Raw genomic sequence first — 18634 nt, 5'->3', positions numbered from 1 at the left:
ATACAAACACATACCGTTTATACAAATACATACAGTTGTAATCAAAATTATTTAACCCCCATTGAAAATCAGGTTTATTGTCAAATATACAGACTTTCAGCTGTTTGCAACAAATCAAACAAAAGCAATTGAAATAGCTCAACACAACAACTGCTTCAAGCGTTTTCCCCAAATTCAACTGGAAATGCAACTTTTACTGAATTCTGCAGTCTCACAAGTATTCAGCCCCTTCATGACAGCATCTTTAGTTCTTAGTAGTGCAGACTTTTGCTGTTGTGACTGCTGCAAACGAGATGCATAACCAGACACCAGCTTCTGACAGCATCTTTAGTACTTAGTAGAGCACCTTTTGTTGTTATGACTGCTGCAAACGAGATGCATAGCCAGACACCAGGTTCTAACAGCATCTTTAGTACTTAGTAGTGCACCTTTTGTTGTTATGACTGCTACAAACGAGATGCATAGCCAGACACCAGCTTCTGACAGCATCTTTAGTACTTAGTAGTGCACCTTTTGTTGTTATGACTGCTGCAAACGAGATGCATAACCAGACACCAGCTTCTGACAGCATCTTTAGTACTTAGTAGTGCACCTTTTGTTGTTATGACTGCTGCAAATGAGATGCATAGCCAGACACCAGCTTCTGACAGCATCTTTAGTACTTAGTAGTGCACCTTTTGTTGTTATGAGTGCTGCAAACGAGATGCATAGCCAGACACCAGCTTCTGACAGCATCTTTAGTACTTAGTAGTGCACATTTTGTTGTTATGAGTGCTGCAAACGAGATGCATAGCCAGACACCAGCTTCTGACAGAATCTGCAGTACTTAGTAGTGCAGCCTTTTGTTGTTGTGACTGCTGAAAACGAGATGCATAGCCAGACACCAGCTTCTGACAGCATCTTTAGTACTTAGTAGTGCACCTTTTGTTGTTGTGACTGCTGCAAACGAGATGCATAACCAGACACCAGCTTCTGACAGCATCTTTAGTACATAGTAGAGCACCTTTTGTTGTTATGACTGCTGCAAACGAGATGCATAGCCAGACACCAGGTTCTGACAGCATCTTTAGTACTTAGTAGTGCACCTTTTGCTGAATTCTGCAGTCTCACAAGTATTCAACCCCTTCATGACAGCATCTTTAGTACTTAGAAGTGCAGCCTTTTGCTGTTGTGACTGCTGCAAACGAGATGCATAACCAGACACCAGCTTCTGACAGCATCTTTAGTACTTAGTAGAGCACCTTTTGTTGTTATGACTGCTGCAAACGAGATGCATAGCCAGACACCAGGTTCTGACAGCATCTTTAGTACTTAGTAGTGCACCTTTTGCTGTTATGACTGCTACAAACGAGATGCATAGCAAGACACCAGCTTCTGACAGCATCTTTAGTACTTAGTAGTGCACCTTTTGTTGTTATGACTGCTGCAAACGAGATGCATAGCCAGACACCAGCTTCTGACAGCATCTTTAGTACTTAGTAGTGCACCTTTTGTTGTTTTGACTGCTGCAAACAAGATGCATAGCCAGACACCAGCTTCTGACAGTATCTTTAGTACTTAGTAGTGCACCTTTTGTTGTTATGACTGCTGCAAACGAGATGCATAACCAGACACCAGCTTCTGAGAGCATCTTTAGTACTTAGTAGTGCACGTTTTGTTGTTGTGATTGCTGCAAACGAGATGCATAGCCAGACACCAGCTTCTGACAGCATCTTTAGTACTTAGTAGTGCACCTTTTGTTGTTGTGACTGCTGCAAATGAGATGCATAACCAGACACCAGCTTCTGAGAGCATCTTTAGTACTTAGTAGTGCACCTTTTGCTGTTATGACTGCTGCAAACGAGATCCATAACCAGACACCAGCTTCTGACAGCATCTTTAGTACTTAGTAGTGCAGCCTTTTGTTGTTATGACTGCTGCAAATGAGATGCATAACCAGACACCAGCTTCTGACAGCATCTTTAGTACTTAGTAGTGCACCTTTTGTTGTTATGACTGCTGCAAACGAGATGCATAACCAGACACCAGCTTCTGACAGCATCTTTAGTACATAGTAGAGCACCTTTTGTTGTTATGACTGCTGCAAACGAGATGCATAGCCAGACACCAGGTTCTGACAGCATCTTTAGTACTTAGTAGTGCACCTTTTGCTGAATTCTGCAGTCTCACAAGTATTCAACCCCTTCATGACAGCATCTTTAGTACTTAGAAGTGCAGCCTTTTGCTGTTGTGACTGCTGCAAACGAGATGCATAACCAGACACCAGCTTCTGACAGCATCTTTAGTACTTAGTAGAGCACCTTTTGTTGTTATGACTGCTGCAAACGAGATGCATAGCCAGACACCAGGTTCTGACAGCATCTTTAGTACTTAGTAGTGCACCTTTTGCTGTTATGACTGCTACAAACGAGATGCATAGCAAGACACCAGCTTCTGACAGCATCTTTAGTACTTAGTAGTGCACCTTTTGTTGTTATGACTGCTGCAAACGAGATGCATAGCCAGACACCAGCTTCTGACAGCATCTTTAGTACTTAGTAGTGCACCTTTTGTTGTTTTGACTGCTGCAAACAAGATGCATAGCCAGACACCAGCTTCTGACAGTATCTTTAGTACTTAGTAGTGCACCTTTTGTTGTTATGACTGCTGCAAACGAGATGCATAACCAGACACCAGCTTCTGAGAGCATCTTTAGTACTTAGTAGTGCACGTTTTGTTGTTGTGATTGCTGCAAACGAGATGCATAGCCAGACACCAGCTTCTGACAGCATCTTTAGTACTTAGTAGTGCACCTTTTGTTGTTGTGACTGCTGCAAACGAGATGCATAACCAGACACCAGCTTCTGACAGCATCTTTAGTACATAGTAGAGCACCTTTTGTTGTTATGACTGCTGCAAACGAGATGCATAGCCAGACACCAGGTTCTGACAGCATCTTTAGTACTTAGTAGTGCACCTTTTGCTGAATTCTGCAGTCTCACAAGTATTCAACCCCTTCATGACAGCATCTTTAGTACTTAGAAGTGCAGCCTTTTGCTGTTGTGACTGCTGCAAACGAGATGCATAACCAGACACCAGCTTCTGACAGCATCTTTAGTACTTAGTAGAGCACCTTTTGTTGTTATGACTGCTGCAAACGAGATGCATAGCCAGACACCAGGTTCTGACAGCATCTTTAGTACTTAGTAGTGCACCTTTTGCTGTTATGACTGCTACAAACGAGATGCATAGCAAGACACCAGCTTCTGACAGCATCTTTAGTACTTAGTAGTGCACCTTTTGTTGTTATGACTGCTGCAAACGAGATGCATAGCCAGACACCAGCTTCTGACAGCATCTTTAGTACTTAGTAGTGCACCTTTTGTTGTTTTGACTGCTGCAAACAAGATGCATAGCCAGACACCAGCTTCTGACAGTATCTTTAGTACTTAGTAGTGCACCTTTTGTTGTTATGACTGCTGCAAACGAGATGCATAACCAGACACCAGCTTCTGAGAGCATCTTTAGTACTTAGTAGTGCACGTTTTGTTGTTGTGATTGCTGCAAACGAGATGCATAGCCAGACACCAGCTTCTGACAGCATCTTTAGTACTTAGTAGTGCACCTTTTGTTGTTGTGACTGCTGCAAATGAGATGCATAACCAGACACCAGCTTCTGAGAGCATCTTTAGTACTTAGTAGTGCACCTTTTGCTGTTATGACTGCTGCAAACGAGATCCATAACCAGACACCAGCTTCTGACAGCATCTTTAGTACTTAGTAGTGCAGCCTTTTGTTGTTATGACTGCTGCAAATGAGATGCATAACCAGACACCAGCTTCTGACAGCATCTTTAGTACTTAGTAGTGCACCTTTTGTTGTTATGACTGCTGCAAACGAGATGCATAACCAGACACCAGCTTCTGACAGCATCTTTAGTACTTAGTAATGCACCATTTTGTTGTTATGACTGCTGCAAACGAGATGCATAGCCAGACACCAGCTTCTGACAGCATCTTTAGTATTAGTAGTGCACCTTTTGTTGTTATGACTGCTGCAAACGAGATGCATAACCAGACACCAGCTTCTGACAGCATCTTTAGTACTTAGTAGTGCAGCCTTTTGTTGTTATGACTGCTGCAAACGAGATGCATAGCCAGACACCAGCTTCTGACAGCATCTTTAGTACTTAGTAGTGCACCTTTTGTTGTTGTGACTGCTGCAAACGAGATGCATAGCCAGACACCAGCTTCTGACAGCATCTTTAGTACTTAGTAATGCAGCCTTTTGTTGTTATGACTGCTGCAAATGAGATGCATAACCAGACACCAGCTTCTGACAGCATCTTTAGTACTTAGTAATGCACCCTTTTGTTGTTATGACTGCTGCAAACGAGATGCATAGCCAGACACCAGCTTCTGACAGCATCTTTAGTATTAGTAGTGCACCTTTTGTTGTTATGACTGCTGCAAACGAGATGCATAACCAGACACCAGCTTCTGACAGCATCTTTAGTACTTAGTAGTGCACCTTTTGTTGTTGTGACTGCTGCAAACGAGATGCATAACCAGACACCAGCTTCTGACAGCATCTTTAGTACTTAGTAGAGCACCTTTTGTTGTTATGACTGCTGCAAATGAGATGCATAGCCAGACACCAGCTTCTGACAGCATCTTTAGTACTTAGTAGTGCAGCCTTTTGTTGTTATGACTGCTGCAAACGAGATGCACAGCCAGACACCAGCTTCTGACAGCATCTTTAGTATTAGTAGTGCAGCCTTTTGTTGTTATGACTGCTGCAAATGAGATGCATAACCAGACACCAGCTTCTGACAGCATCTTTAGTACTTAGTAGTGCAGCCTTTTGTTGTTATGACTGCTGCAAACGAGATGCACAGCCAGACACCAGCTTCTGACAGCATCTTTAGTATTAGTAGTGCAGCCTTTTGTTGTTATGACTGCTGCAAATGAGATGCATAACCAGACACCAGCTTCTGACAGCATCTTTAGTACTTAGTAGAGCACCTTTTATTGTTGTGACTGCTGCAAATGAGATGCATAACCAGACACCAGCTTCTGACAGCATCTTTAGTACTTAGTAGAGCACCTTTTGTTGTTGTGACTGCTGCAAATGAGATGCATAACCAGACACCAGCTTCTGACAGCATCTTTAAGCTTCTGACAGCATCTTTAGTACTTAGTAGTGCAGACTTTTGTTGTTGTGACTGCTGCAAACGAGATGCATAGCCAGACATCAGCTTCTGACAGCATCTTTAGTACTTAGTAGTGCAGACTTTTGCTGTTATGACTGCTGCAAACGAGATGCATAGCCAGACACCAGCTTCTGACAGCATCTTTAGTACTTAGTAGTGCAGCCTTTTGTTGTTATGACTGCTGCAAACGAGATGCATAGCCAGACACCAGCTTCTGACAGCATCTTTAGTACTTAGTAGTGCAGCCTTTTGTTGTTATGACTGCTGCAAACGAGATGCATAGCCAGACACCAGCTTCTGACAGCATCTTTAGTACTTAGTAGTGCAGCCTTTTGTTGTTATGACTGATACAAATGAGATGCATAGCCAGACACCAGCTTCTGACAGCATCTTTAGTACTTAGTAGTGCAGCCTTTTGTTGTTATGACTGCTACAAATGAGATGCATAGCCAGACACCAGCTTCTGACAGCATCTTTAGTACTTAGTAGTGCACCTTTTGTTGTTGTGACTGCTGCAAACGAGATGCATAGCCAGACACCAGCTTCTGACAGCATCTTCAGTACTTAGTAGTGCCACCTTTTGTTGTTATGACTGCTGCAAACGAGATGCATAGCCAGACACCAGCTTCTGACAGCATCTTTAGTACTTAGTAGTGCACCTTTTGTTGTTATGACTGCTGCAAACGAGATGCATAGCCAGACACCAGCTTCTGACAGCATCTTCAGTACTTAGTAGTGCAGCCTTTTGTTGTTATGACTGCTGCAAATGAGATGCATAGCCAGACACCAGCTTCTGACAGCATCTTTAGTACTTAGTAGTGCACCTTTTGTTGTTATGACTGCTGCAAACGAGATGCATAGCCAGACACCAGCTTCTGACAGCATCTTTAGTACTTAGTAGTGCACCTTTTGTTGTTATGAGTGCTGCAAACGAGATGCATAGCCAGACACCAGCTTCTGACAGCATCTTTAGTACTTAGTAGTGCACCTTTTGTTGTTATGAGTGCTGCAAACGAGATGCATAGCCAGACACCAGCTTCTGACAGCATCTTCAGTACTTAGTAGTGCAGCCTTTTGTTGTTGTGACTGCTGCAAACGAGATGCATAGCCAGACACCAGCTTCTGACAGCATCTTTAGTACTTAGTAGTGCACCTTTTGTTGTTGTGACTGCTGCAAACGAGATGCATAGCCAGACACCAGCTTCTGACAGCATCATTAGTACTTAGTAGTGCACCTTTTGTTGTTATGACTGCTGCAAATGAGATGCATAACCAGACACCAGCTTCTGACAGCATCTTCAGTACTTAGTAGTGCAGCCTTTTGTTGTTATGACTGCTGCAAATGAGATGCATAACCAGACACCAGCTTCTGACAGCATCTTCAGTACTTAGTAGTGCAGCCTTTTGTTGTTGTGACTGCTGCAAACGAGATGCATAGCCAGACACCAGCTTCTAACAGCATCTTTAGTACTTAGTAGTGCAGCCTTTTGTTGTTATGACTGCTGCAAATGAGATGCATAACCAGACACCAGCTTCTGACAGCATCTTTAGTACTTAGTAGTGCACCTTTTGTTGTTGTGACTGCTGCAAACGAGATGCATAGCCAGACACCAGCTTCTGACAGCATCTTCAGTACTTAGTAGTGCAGCCTTTTGTTGTTATGACTGCTGCAAACGAGATGCATAACCAGACACCAGCTTCTGACAGCATCTTTAGTACTTAGTAGAGTATCATTTTACTGTTGTAACTGCTGCAAACGAGATGCATAGCCAGACACCAGCTTCTGACAGCATCTTCAGTACTTAGTAGTGCAGCCTTTTGTTGTTATGACTGCTGCAAACGAGATGCATAGCCAGACACCAGCTTCTGACAGCATCTTTAGTACTTAGTAGTGCAGCCTTTTGTTGTTGTGACTGCTGCAAACGAGATGCATAACCAGACACCAGCTTCTGACAGCATCTTCAGTACTTAGTAGTGCAGCCTTTTACTGTTATTACTGCTACAAACGAGATGCATAACCAGACACCAGCTTCTGACAGCATCTTTAGTACTTAGTAGTGCAGCCTTTTGTTGTTATGACTGCTGCAAACGAGATGCATAACCAGACACCAGCTTCTGACAGCATCTTCAGTACTTAGTAGTGCAGCCTTTTGTTGTTATGACTGCTGCAAACGAGATGCATAACCAGACACCAGCTTCTGACAGTATCTTCAGTACTTAGTAGTGCAGCCTTTTACTGTTATTACTGCTACAAACGAGATGCATAACCAGACACCAGCTTCTGACAGCATCTTTAGTACTTAGTAGTGCAGCCTTTTGTTGTTATGACTGCTGCAAACGAGATGCATAACCAGACACCAGCTTCTGACAGCATCTTCAGTACTTAGTAGTGCACCCTTTTGTTGTTATGACTGCTGCAAATGAGATGCATAGCCAGACACCAGCTTCTGACAGCATCTTTAGTACTTAGTAGAGCACCTTTTGTTGTTATGACTGCTGCAAACGAGATGCATAGCCAGACACCAGCTTCTGACAGCATCTTTAGTACTTAGTAGTGCAGCCTTTTGTTGTTGTGACTGCTGCAAACGAGATGCATAGCCAGACACCAGCTTCTGACAGCATCTTTAGTACTTAGTAGTGCAGCCTTTTGTTGTTGTGACTGCTGCAAACGAGATGCATAGCCAGACACCAGCTTCTGACAGCATCTTTAGTACTTAGTAGAGCACCTTTTGTTGTTATGACTGCTGCAAACGAGATGCATAGCCAGACACCAGCTTCTGACAGCATCTTCAGTACTTAGTAGTGCAGCCTTTTGTTGTTATGACTGCTGCAAATGAGATGCATAACCAGACACCAGCTTCTGACAGCATCTTTAGTACTTAGTAGTGCACCTTTTGTTGTTGTTACTGCTGCAAACGAGATGCATAGCCAGACACCAGCTTCTAACAGCATCTTTAGTACTTAGTAGTGCAGCCTTTTGTTGTTATGACTGCTGCAAATGAGATGCATAACCAGACACCAGCTTCTGACAGCATCTTTAGTACTTAGTAGTGCACCTTTTGTTGTTGTGACTGCTGCAAACGAGATGCATAGCCAGACACCAGCTTCTGACAGCATCTTCAGTACTTAGTAGTGCAGCCTTTTGTTGTTATGACTGCTGCAAACGAGATGCATAACCAGACACCAGCTTCTGACAGCATCTTTAGTACTTAGTAGAGCATCATTTTACTGTTGTAACTGCTGCAAACGAGATGCATAGCCAGACACCAGCTTCTGACAGCATCTTCAGTACTTAGAAGTGCAGCCTTTTGTTGTTATGACTGCTGCAAACGAGATGCATAACCAGACACCAGCTTCTGACAGTATCTTCAGTACTTAGTAGTGCAGCCTTTTACTGTTATTACTGCTACAAACGAGATGCATAACCAGACACCAGCTTCTGACAGCATCTTTAGTACTTAGTAGTGCAGCCTTTTGTTGTTATGACTGCTGCAAACGAGATGAATAACCAGACACCAGCTTCTGACAGCATCTTCAGTACTTTGTAGTGCACCCTTTTGTTGTTATGACTGCTGCAAATGAGATGCATAGCCAGACACCAGCTTCTGACAGCATCTTTAGTACTTAGTAGAGCACCTTTTGTTGTTATGACTGCTGCAAACGAGATGCATAGCCAGACACCAGCTTCTGACAGCATCTTTAGTACTTAGTAGTGCAGACTTTTGTTGTTATGACTGCTGCAAATGAGATGCATAGCCAGACACCAGCTTCTGACAGCATCTTTAGTACTTAGTAGAGCACCTTTTGTTGTTATGACTGCTGCAAACGAGATGCATAGCCAGACACCAGCTTCTGACAGCATCTTTAGTACTTAGTAGTGCACCCTTTTGTTGTTATGACTGCTGCAAATGAGATGCATAGCCAGACACCAGCTTCTGACAGCATCTTTAGTACTTAGTAGAGCACCTTTTGTTGTTATGACTGCTGCAAACGAGATGCATAGCCAGACACCAGCTTCTGACATCATCTTCAGTACTTAGTAGTGCACCTTTTGTTGTTATGACTGCTGCAAACGAGATGCATAGCCAGACACCAGCTTCTGACAGCATCTTTAGTACTTAGTAGTGCACCTTTTGTTGTTATGACTGCTGCAAACGAGATGCATAGCCAGACACCAGCTTCTGACATCATCTTCAGTACTTAGTAGTGCACCTTTTGTTGTTATGACTGCTGCAAACAAGATGCATAGCCAGACACCAGCTTCTGACAGCATCTTTAGTACTTAGTAGTGCACCTTTTGCTGTTATGACTGCTACAAACGAGATGCATAGCCAGACACCAGCTTCTGACAGCATCTTTAGTACTTAGAAATGCAGCCTTTTGTTGTTATGACTGCTGCAAACGAGATGCATAGCCAGACACCAGCTTCTGACAGCATCTTCAGTACTTAGTAGAGCACCTTTTGTTGTTATGACTGCTGCAAATGAGATGCATAGCCAGACACCAGCTTCTGACAGCATCTTTAGTACTTAGTAATGCAGCCTTTTGTTGTTATGACTGCTGCAAACGAGATGCATAACCAGACACCAGCTTCTGACAGCATCTTTAGTACTTAGTAGTGCAGCCTTTTGTTGTTATGACTGCTGCAAATGAGATGCATAGCCAGACACCAGCTTCTGACAGCATCTTTAGTACTTAGTAATGCAGCCTTTTGTTGTTATGACTGCTGCAAACGAGATGTATAACCAGACACCAGCTTCTGACAGCATCTTTAGTACTTAGTAGTGCAGCCTTTTGTTGTTATGACTGCTGCAAACGAGATGTATAACCAGACACCAGCTTCTGACAGCATCTTCAGTACTTAGTAGTGCAGCCTTTTACTGTTATTACTGCTACAAACGAGATGCATAACCAGACACCAGCTTCTGACAGCATCTTTAGTACTTAGTAGTGCAGCCTTTTGTTGTTATGACTGCTGCAAACGAGATGCATAACCAGACACCAGCTTCTGACAGCATCTTCAGTACTTAGTAGTGCAGCCTTTTGTTGTTATGACTGCTGCAAACGAGATGCATAACCAGACACCAGCTTCTGACAGCATCTTCAGTACTTAGTAGTGCAGCCTTTTACTGTTATTACTGCTACAAACGAGATGCATAACCAGACACCAGCTTCTGACAGCATCTTTAGTACTTAGTAGAGCACCTTTTGTTGTTATGACTGCTGCAAACGAGATGCATAGCCAGACACCAGCTTCTGACAGCATCTTTAGTACTTAGTAGTGCAGCCTTTTGTTGTTATGACTGCTGCAAACGAGATGCATAACCAGACACCAGCTTCTGATAGCATCTTCATTACTTAGTAGTGCACCCTTTTGTTGTTATGACTGCTGCAAATGAGATGCATAGCCAGACACCAGCTTCTGACAGCATCTTTAGTACTTAGTAGAGCACCTTTTGTTGTTATGACTGCTACAAATGAGATGCATAACCAGACACCAGCTTCTGACAGCATCTTTAGTACTTAGTAATGCAGCCTTTTGTTGTTATGACTGCTGCAAACGAGATGCATAACCAGACACCAGCTTCTGACAGCATCTTCAGTACTTAGTCGTGCACCTTTTGTTGTTATGACTGCTGCAAACGAGATGCATAGCCAGACACCAGCTTCTGACAGCATCTTTAGTACTTAGTAGAGCACCTTTTGTTGTTATGACTGCTGCAAACGAGATGCATAGCCAGACACCAGCTTCTGACAGCATCTTCAGTACTTAGTAGTGCAGCCTTTTGTTGTTATGACTGCTGCAAATGAGATGCATAACCAGACACCAGCTTCTGACAGCATCTTCAGTACTTAGTAGTGCAGCCTTTTGTTGTTATGACTGCTGCAAACGAGATGCATAACCAGACACCAGCTTCTGACAGCATCTTCAGTACTTAGTAGTGCAGCCTTTTGTTGTTATGACTGCTGCAAACGAGATGCATAACCAGACACCAGCTTCTGACAGCATCTTTAGTACTTAGTAGTGCACCTTTTGCTGTTATGACTGCTGCAAACGAGATGCATAACCAGACACCAGCTTCTGACAGCATCTTCAGTACTTAGTAGTGCAGCCTTTTGTTGTTATGACTGCTACAAACGAGATGCATAACCAGACACCAGCTTCTGACAGCATCTTTAGTACTTAGTAATGCAGCCTTTTGTTGTTATGACTGCTGCAAACGAGATGCATAACCAGACACCAGCTTCTGACAGCATCTTTAGTACTTAGTAGTGCAGCCTTTTGTTGTTATGACTGCTGCAAATTAGATGCATAGCCAGACACCAGATTCTGACAGCATCTTTAGTACTTAGTAATGCAGCCTTTTGTTGTTATGACTGCTGCAAACGAGATGTATAACCAGACACCAGCTTCTGACAGCATCTTTAGTACTTAGTAGTGCAGCCTTTTGTTGTTATGACTGCTGCAAATGAGATGCATAACCAGACACCAGCTTCTGACAGCATCTTTAGTACTTAGTAGTGCAGCCTTTTGTTGTTATGACTGCTGCAAACGAGATGCATAACCAGACACCAGCTTCTGACAGCATCTTCAGTACTTAGTAGTGCAGCCTTTTGTTGTTGTGACTGCTGCAAACGAGATGCATAGCCAGACACCAGCTTCTGACAGCATCTTTAGTACTTAGTAGTGCAGCCTTTTGTTGTTATGACTGCTGCAAACGAGATGCATAACCAGACACCAGCTTCTGACAGCATCTTCAGTACTTAGTAGTGCAGCCTTTTGTTGTTATGACTGCTGTAAACGAGATGCATAGCCAGACACCAGCTTCTGACAGCATCTTTAGTATTAGTAGTGCAGCCTTTTGTTGTTGTGACTGCTGCAAACGAGATGCATAGCCAGACACCAGCTTCTGACAGCATCTTTAGTACTTAGTAGAGCACCTTTTGTTGTTGTGACTTCTGCAAATGAGATGCATAACCAGACACCAGCTTCTGACAGCATCTTTAGTACTTAGTAGTGCACCTTTTGTTGTTATGACTGCTGCAAACGAGATGCATAGCCAGACACCAGCTTCTGACAGCATCTTTAGTACTTAGTAGTGCAGCCTTTTGTTGTTATGACTGCTGCAAACGAGATGCATAGCCAGACACCAGCTTCTAACAGCATCTTTAGTACTTAGTAGAGCACCTTTTGTTGTTATGACTGCTGCAAATGAGATGCATAGCCAGACACCAGCTTCTGACAGCATCTTTAGTACTTAGTAATGCAGCCTTTTGTTGTTATGACTGCTGCAAACGAGATGCATAACCAGACACCAGCTTCTGACAGCATCTTCAGTACTTAGTAGTGCAGCCTTTTGTCGTTATGACTGCTGCAAACAAGATGCATAACCAGACACCAGCTTCTGACAGCATCTTTAGTACTTAGTAGTGCAGCCTTTTGTTGTTATGACTGCTGCAAATGAGATGCATAGCCAGACACCAGCTTCTGACAGCATCTTTAGTACTTAGTAGTGCAGCCTTTTGTTGTTATGACTGCTGCAAATTAGATGCATAGCCAGACACCAGCTTCTGACAGCATCTTTAGTACTTAGTAGTGCAGCCTTTTGTTGTTATGACTGCTGCAAACGAGATGCATAGCCAGACACCAGCTTCTGACAGCATCTTTAGTACTTAGTAGTGCAGCCTTTTGTTGTTATGACTGCTGCAAACGAGATGCATAGCCAGACACCAGCTTCTGACAGCATCTTTAGTACTTAGTAATGCAGCCTTTTGTTGTTATGACTGCTGCAAATGAGATGCATAGCCAGACACCAGCTTCTGACAGCATCTTTAGTACTTAGTAGTGCAGCCTTTTGCTGTTATGACTGCTGCAAATTAGATGCATAGCCAGACACCAGCTTCTGACAGCATCTTTAGTACTTAGTAGTGCAGCCTTTTGTTGTTATGACTGCTGCAAACGAGATGCATAACCAGACACCAGCTTCTGACAGCATCTTCAGTACTTAGTAGTGCAGCCTTTTGTTGTTATGACTGCTGCAAATGAGATGCATAACCAGACACCAGCTTCTGACAGCATCTTTAGTACTTAGTAGTGCAGCCTTTTGTTGTTGTGACTGCTGCAAACGAGATGCATAGCCAGACACCAGCTTCTGACAGCATCTTTAGTACTTAGTAGTGCAGCCTTTTGTTGTTGTGACTGCTGCAAACGAGATGCATAGCCAGACACCAGCTTCTGACAGCATCTTTAGTACTTAGTAGAGCATTATTTTGTTGTTATGACTGCTGCAAACGAGATGCATAGCCAGACACCAGCTTCTGACAGCATCTTTAGTACTTAGTAGGGCACCTTTTGCTGTTATGACTGCTGCAAACGAGATGCATAACCAGACACCAGCTTCTGACAGCATCTTTAGTACTTAGTAGTGCACCCTTTTTGCTGTTATGACTGCTGCAAATGAGATGCATAGCCAGACACCAGCTTCTGACAGCATCTTTAGTACTTAGTAGTGCACCTTTTGTTGTTATGACTGCTGCAAACGAGATGCATAGCCAGACACCAGCTTCTGACAGCATCTTTAGTACTTAGTAGTGCACCTTTTGTTGTTATGACTGCTGCAAACGAGATGCATAGCCAGACACCAGCTTCTGACAGCATCTTTAGTACTTAGTAGTGCAGCCTTTTGCTGTTGTGACTGCTGCAAACGAGATGCATAACCAGACACCAGCTTCTGACAGCATCTTTAGTACTTAGTAGTGCACCCTTTTTGCTGTTATTACTGCTACAAATGAGATGCATAACCAGACACCAGCTTCTGACAGCATCTTTAGTACTTAGTAGTGCACCCTTTTTGCTGTTATGACTGCTGCAAACGAGATGCATAGCCAGACACCAGCTTCTGACAGCATCTTTAGTACTTAGTAGGGCACCTTTTGCTGTTATGACTGCTGCAAACGAGATGCATAACCAGACACCAGCTTCTGACAGCATCTTTAGTACTTAGTAGTGCACCCTTTTTGCTGTTATGACTGCTGCAAATGAGATGCATAGCCAGACACCAGCTTCTGACAGCATCTTTAGTACTTAGTAGTGCACCTTTTGTTGTTATGACTGCTGCAAACGAGATGCATAGCCAGACACCAGCTTCTGACAGCATCTTTAGTACTTAGTAGTGCACCTTTTGTTGTTATGACTGCTGCAAACGAGATGCATAGCCAGACACCAGCTTCTGACAGCATCTTTAGTACTTAGTAGTGCAGCCTTTTGCTGTTGTGACTGCTGCAAACGAGATGCATAACCAGACACCAGCTTCTGACAGCATCTTTAGTACTTAGTAGTGCACCCTTTTTGCTGTTATTACTGCTACAAATGAGATGCATAACCAGACACCAGCTTCTGACAGCATCTTTAGTACTTAGTAGTGCACCCTTTTTGCTGTTATGACTGCTGCAAACGAGATGCTAACCAGAAACCAGTTCTGGCAGCGTTCTTGAGGAATCTTAGCCCATTCTTCATGAGCAATGGCCTCCAGTGCAGTAATATTCTTGGGTTGCCGTCCACCCGCTGCAGTTTTCCGGTACCAGCGTATGCTTCATTCTTTTGACTTGTTTCTAACATGCAGTCAAACGTGACACAAACCCCCATCCAGTTCAGGTATTTCATGTGTTCTGGCTCAAGCGCACCTGGTGCAACTAAAGAAGCCCTTGATTAAATGAATCAGGTGTGGTTGAGACATCACCTGTTTTGCGAATTTGTGCTGTTGTGAGGGATTCTATTCAGGGGGTTGAATCATTTAGAGGCTGCAGAATTCATTAAACGTTTCATTTATGGAAACCACTTGAAACATTCATTGTGTTGAGCTATTTCAATTGCTTTTGTTTGATTTGTTCATTGCAAACAGATGAAAGTCTATAAATGTTGATAATAAACCTGATTTGCAATGGGGTTGTGATGTGTTACGGTTACATGAGACCCCAATCTCTAAGACCACATGCAGGGTGATGTGAGGACCATATGCATGTAGGTAGGATGTTCTGGAAGGTCTTACCTCATACAGATAGTCAAAGATCTCCAGAATTGTGAGAATACTGGCACCAATGAAAAGACCCATCTGACCCCCGATGTCACCTAAGAGAGAGATCGGGACACAGTGACAGAGACCATATGACAGCTTAAGAACCAGAGATACATGGTATCTCACACACCAGATAGAGGACATCAGGCTCATCTGACAGATAACATCACACACAACAGACAGACAGACAGCATCCCACACCAGACTTACAGCATCACGCACAACACAACAGACAGCATCACGCACAACACAACAGATAGCATCATGCACAACACAACATGCAGCATCACGCACAACACAACAGGCAGCATCACGCACAACACAACAGGCAGCATCACGCACAACAGGCAGCATCACACACACGCACAATACAGACAGCATCACGCACAACACAACAGACAACATCAAGTACAACACAACAGATAGCATCACGCACAACACAACAGACAGCATCACGCACAACACAACAGATAGCATCACACACAACACAACAGACAGCATCACACACAACACAACAGACAGCATCACGAACAACACAACAGACAGCATCAAGCACAACACAACAGATAGCATCACGCACAACACAACAGACAGCATCACGCACAACACAGCAGACAGCATCACGCACAACACAACAGGCAGCATCACGCACAACACAACAGGCAGCATCACGCACAACAGGCAGCATCACACACACGCACAATACAGACAGCATCACGCACAACACAACAGACAGCATCACGCACAACACAACAGACAGCATCACGCACAACAGGCAGCATCACACACACGCACAATGCAGACAGCATCATTCACAACACAACAGACAACATCAAGCACAACACAACAGATAGCATCACGCACAACACAACAGACAGCATCATGCACAACATAACAGATAGCATCACGTACAACACAACAGGCAGCATCACGCACAACAGGAAGCATCACACACACGCACAATACAGACATTGCGCTCACCAGACAGACAACATCACACACATCAGTGAAGTAAAAGAAAGAGCAGGCACACCAGAGAATCTTGAAACATCACACACATCAGACAGCACACACACCAGACAGATGACATCACTCTCTCCAGATAGATGACATCACAAGACAGCATTATTATTACTATTATTATTCTTTATTTATAAAGCGCCAACAGATTCCACAGCGCTGCCCATGGGTACAAGGATAAGAGTACAATGGAGAAACAATACGATAAAAGACAAAATTTTACAGACAAATACAGGGGGAATTGAGGGCCCTGTTCCCGTGGGAAACAGGAGATGGGAAACAGGAGGTGGGGACTGCAAAGGTGAGAATTATATTAGCGAGGAGATAGATGAGGGCAACTGTTGGGTAAGTAAAGTTATTTTGTTAATGAGTCGGGTGATAGGCTTCCCTGAACTAGAAGGTCTTTAGAGAGAATTTAAACGAGGACAGGTTACGGGAGAGTCTGACAGCTCGAGGAAGTGTGTTCCAGAGGGTTAGTGCCGCACGAGAGAAGTCCTGTAGTCTAGCATGAGAGGAGGTGATGGTAGAGCACGCGAGGAGCAGGTCATTGTTGGATCTTAGAGGGTGGGCTGGAGTATATTTGTTGATGAGGGAGGACAGGTAGGGTGGGGCAGCATTGGTAAGGGCTTTGTAGGTCAGGGTGAGAATTTTGAATTTAATTCTGCTGTGAATGGGGAGCCAGTGAAGGGACTTGCAGAGAGGTGCAGCAGAAACAGAGCATCGAGAGAGGTGGATTAGCCTGGCAGATGCATTTAGGATCGATTGAAGGGGAGAGAGAGTTTTTTGAGGATGGGGGTGACCTTTGCATGTTTGAAGGAGACAGGGAATGAGCCGGTAGAAAGGGATAGGTTGAATATGTGAGTAAGAGCCGGAGTGAGGGTGGGAGACAGAGAAGGTATTAGATGTGAAGGAATAAGGTCAAGTGGGCAGGGAGTGAGGTGTGAGGAAGACAATAGGGAAGCCACTTCACTCTCAGTGGTTGGGAGGAGGGTGCAGAGAGTGCAGAGGGGGTGACTGGGAACGAAGTTGGGAGATTGCAGGCTTGTGTTGGGATGTTTCTTCGGATGGCAGGTGTTTTATTGAAAAAGTAGTCAGCCAGGTCTTGAGCACTGAATGCAGATGAGGGGGGGTGCAGTTCGGTAGAGGAGAGAGTTGAAAATGAAGAAGAGTCACATATATGAAGGGACTTAATAAAATAGAAGGAGAAAGGAGAAATTGAGGAAGCATTTTTTTACAGAAAGGGTGGTGGATTCATGAAATAAACTTCAATTTGAGGTGGTAAACACAATGAGGCCCATTTATCAAGCTCCGTATGGAGCTTGAAGGGCCGTGTTTCTGGCGAGTCTGAAGACCGCTGCTCCATAACCCTGTCCGCCTGCTCTGATGAGGCGGACAAGAATCGCTGCAATTCAACCCGATCGAATACGATCGGGTTGATTGACACATCCCTGCTGCTCTCCGCATTCAGCGAGGTCTTGCGGACCTGATCCGCACTGTCGGTTCAGGTCCTCAAGACCTTTCATAATTGGGCCTCAAAGACTGTAAAGGAAAAAAAAATGCCTGAAACATGCATAAGGCTATCCTAAGGAAAAAGTAACCTGTAATATGTATAGACTTGATGGGACATGCATAAGATTATCCTAAGGAAAAAGTAACATGTAATATGTGTAGACTTGATGGGACATGCATAAGGTTATACTAAGTAATAAGTAACATGTAATATGTGTAGACTTGATGGGACATGCATAAGGTTATACTAAGTAATAAGTAACAGTAATATGTGTAGACTTGATGGGACATACATAAGGCTATACTAAGTAATAAGTAACATGTAATATGTGTAGACTTGATGGGACATGCATAAGGCTATCCTAAGGAAAAAGTAACATGTAATATGTGTAGACTTGATGGGACATGCATAAGGCTATCCTAAGGAAAAAGTAACATGTAATATGTGTAGACTTGATGGGACATGCATAAGGCTATCCTAAGTAATAAGTAACAGTAATATGTGTAGACTTGATGGGACATGCATAAGGCTATCCTAAGTAATAAGTAACATGTAATATGTGTAGACTTGATGGTACATACATAAGGCTATACTAAGTAATAAGTAACATGTAATATGTGTAGACTTGATGGGACATGCATAAGGTTATACTAAGTAATAAGTAACATGTAATATGTGTAGACTTGATCTGACATACATAAGGCTATCCTAAGGAAAAAGTAACATGTAATATGTGTAGACTTGATGGGACATGCATAAGGTTATACTAAGTAATAAGTAACATGTAATATGTGTAGACTTGATGGGACATACATAAGGTTATACTAAGTAATAAGT

At 43.4% G+C, this 18634-nt stretch overlaps 1 protein-coding gene across 1 annotated transcript in view; it reads right to left on the bottom strand.

Moving 5' to 3' along the window:
- LOC128659665 (acid-sensing ion channel 1C-like) overlaps window positions 1–18634 on the bottom strand; it is a 193171-nt gene that overhangs the window by 75316 nt on the left and 99221 nt on the right. The window contains exon 3 of the mRNA XM_053713234.1: window positions 15241–15320. Within this exon, the coding sequence (XP_053569209.1) occupies window positions 15241–15320 (80 nt within the window). The remainder of the gene's footprint in view (window positions 1–15240; window positions 15321–18634) is intronic.

The sequence above is a fragment of the Bombina bombina genome, chromosome 5 (assembly GCF_027579735.1).
Source record: "Bombina bombina isolate aBomBom1 chromosome 5, aBomBom1.pri, whole genome shotgun sequence".
In the NCBI taxonomy this organism is placed as follows: Eukaryota; Metazoa; Chordata; class Amphibia; order Anura; family Bombinatoridae; genus Bombina; species Bombina bombina.
This window is presented reverse-complemented; position numbering and strand designations above follow the sequence as displayed.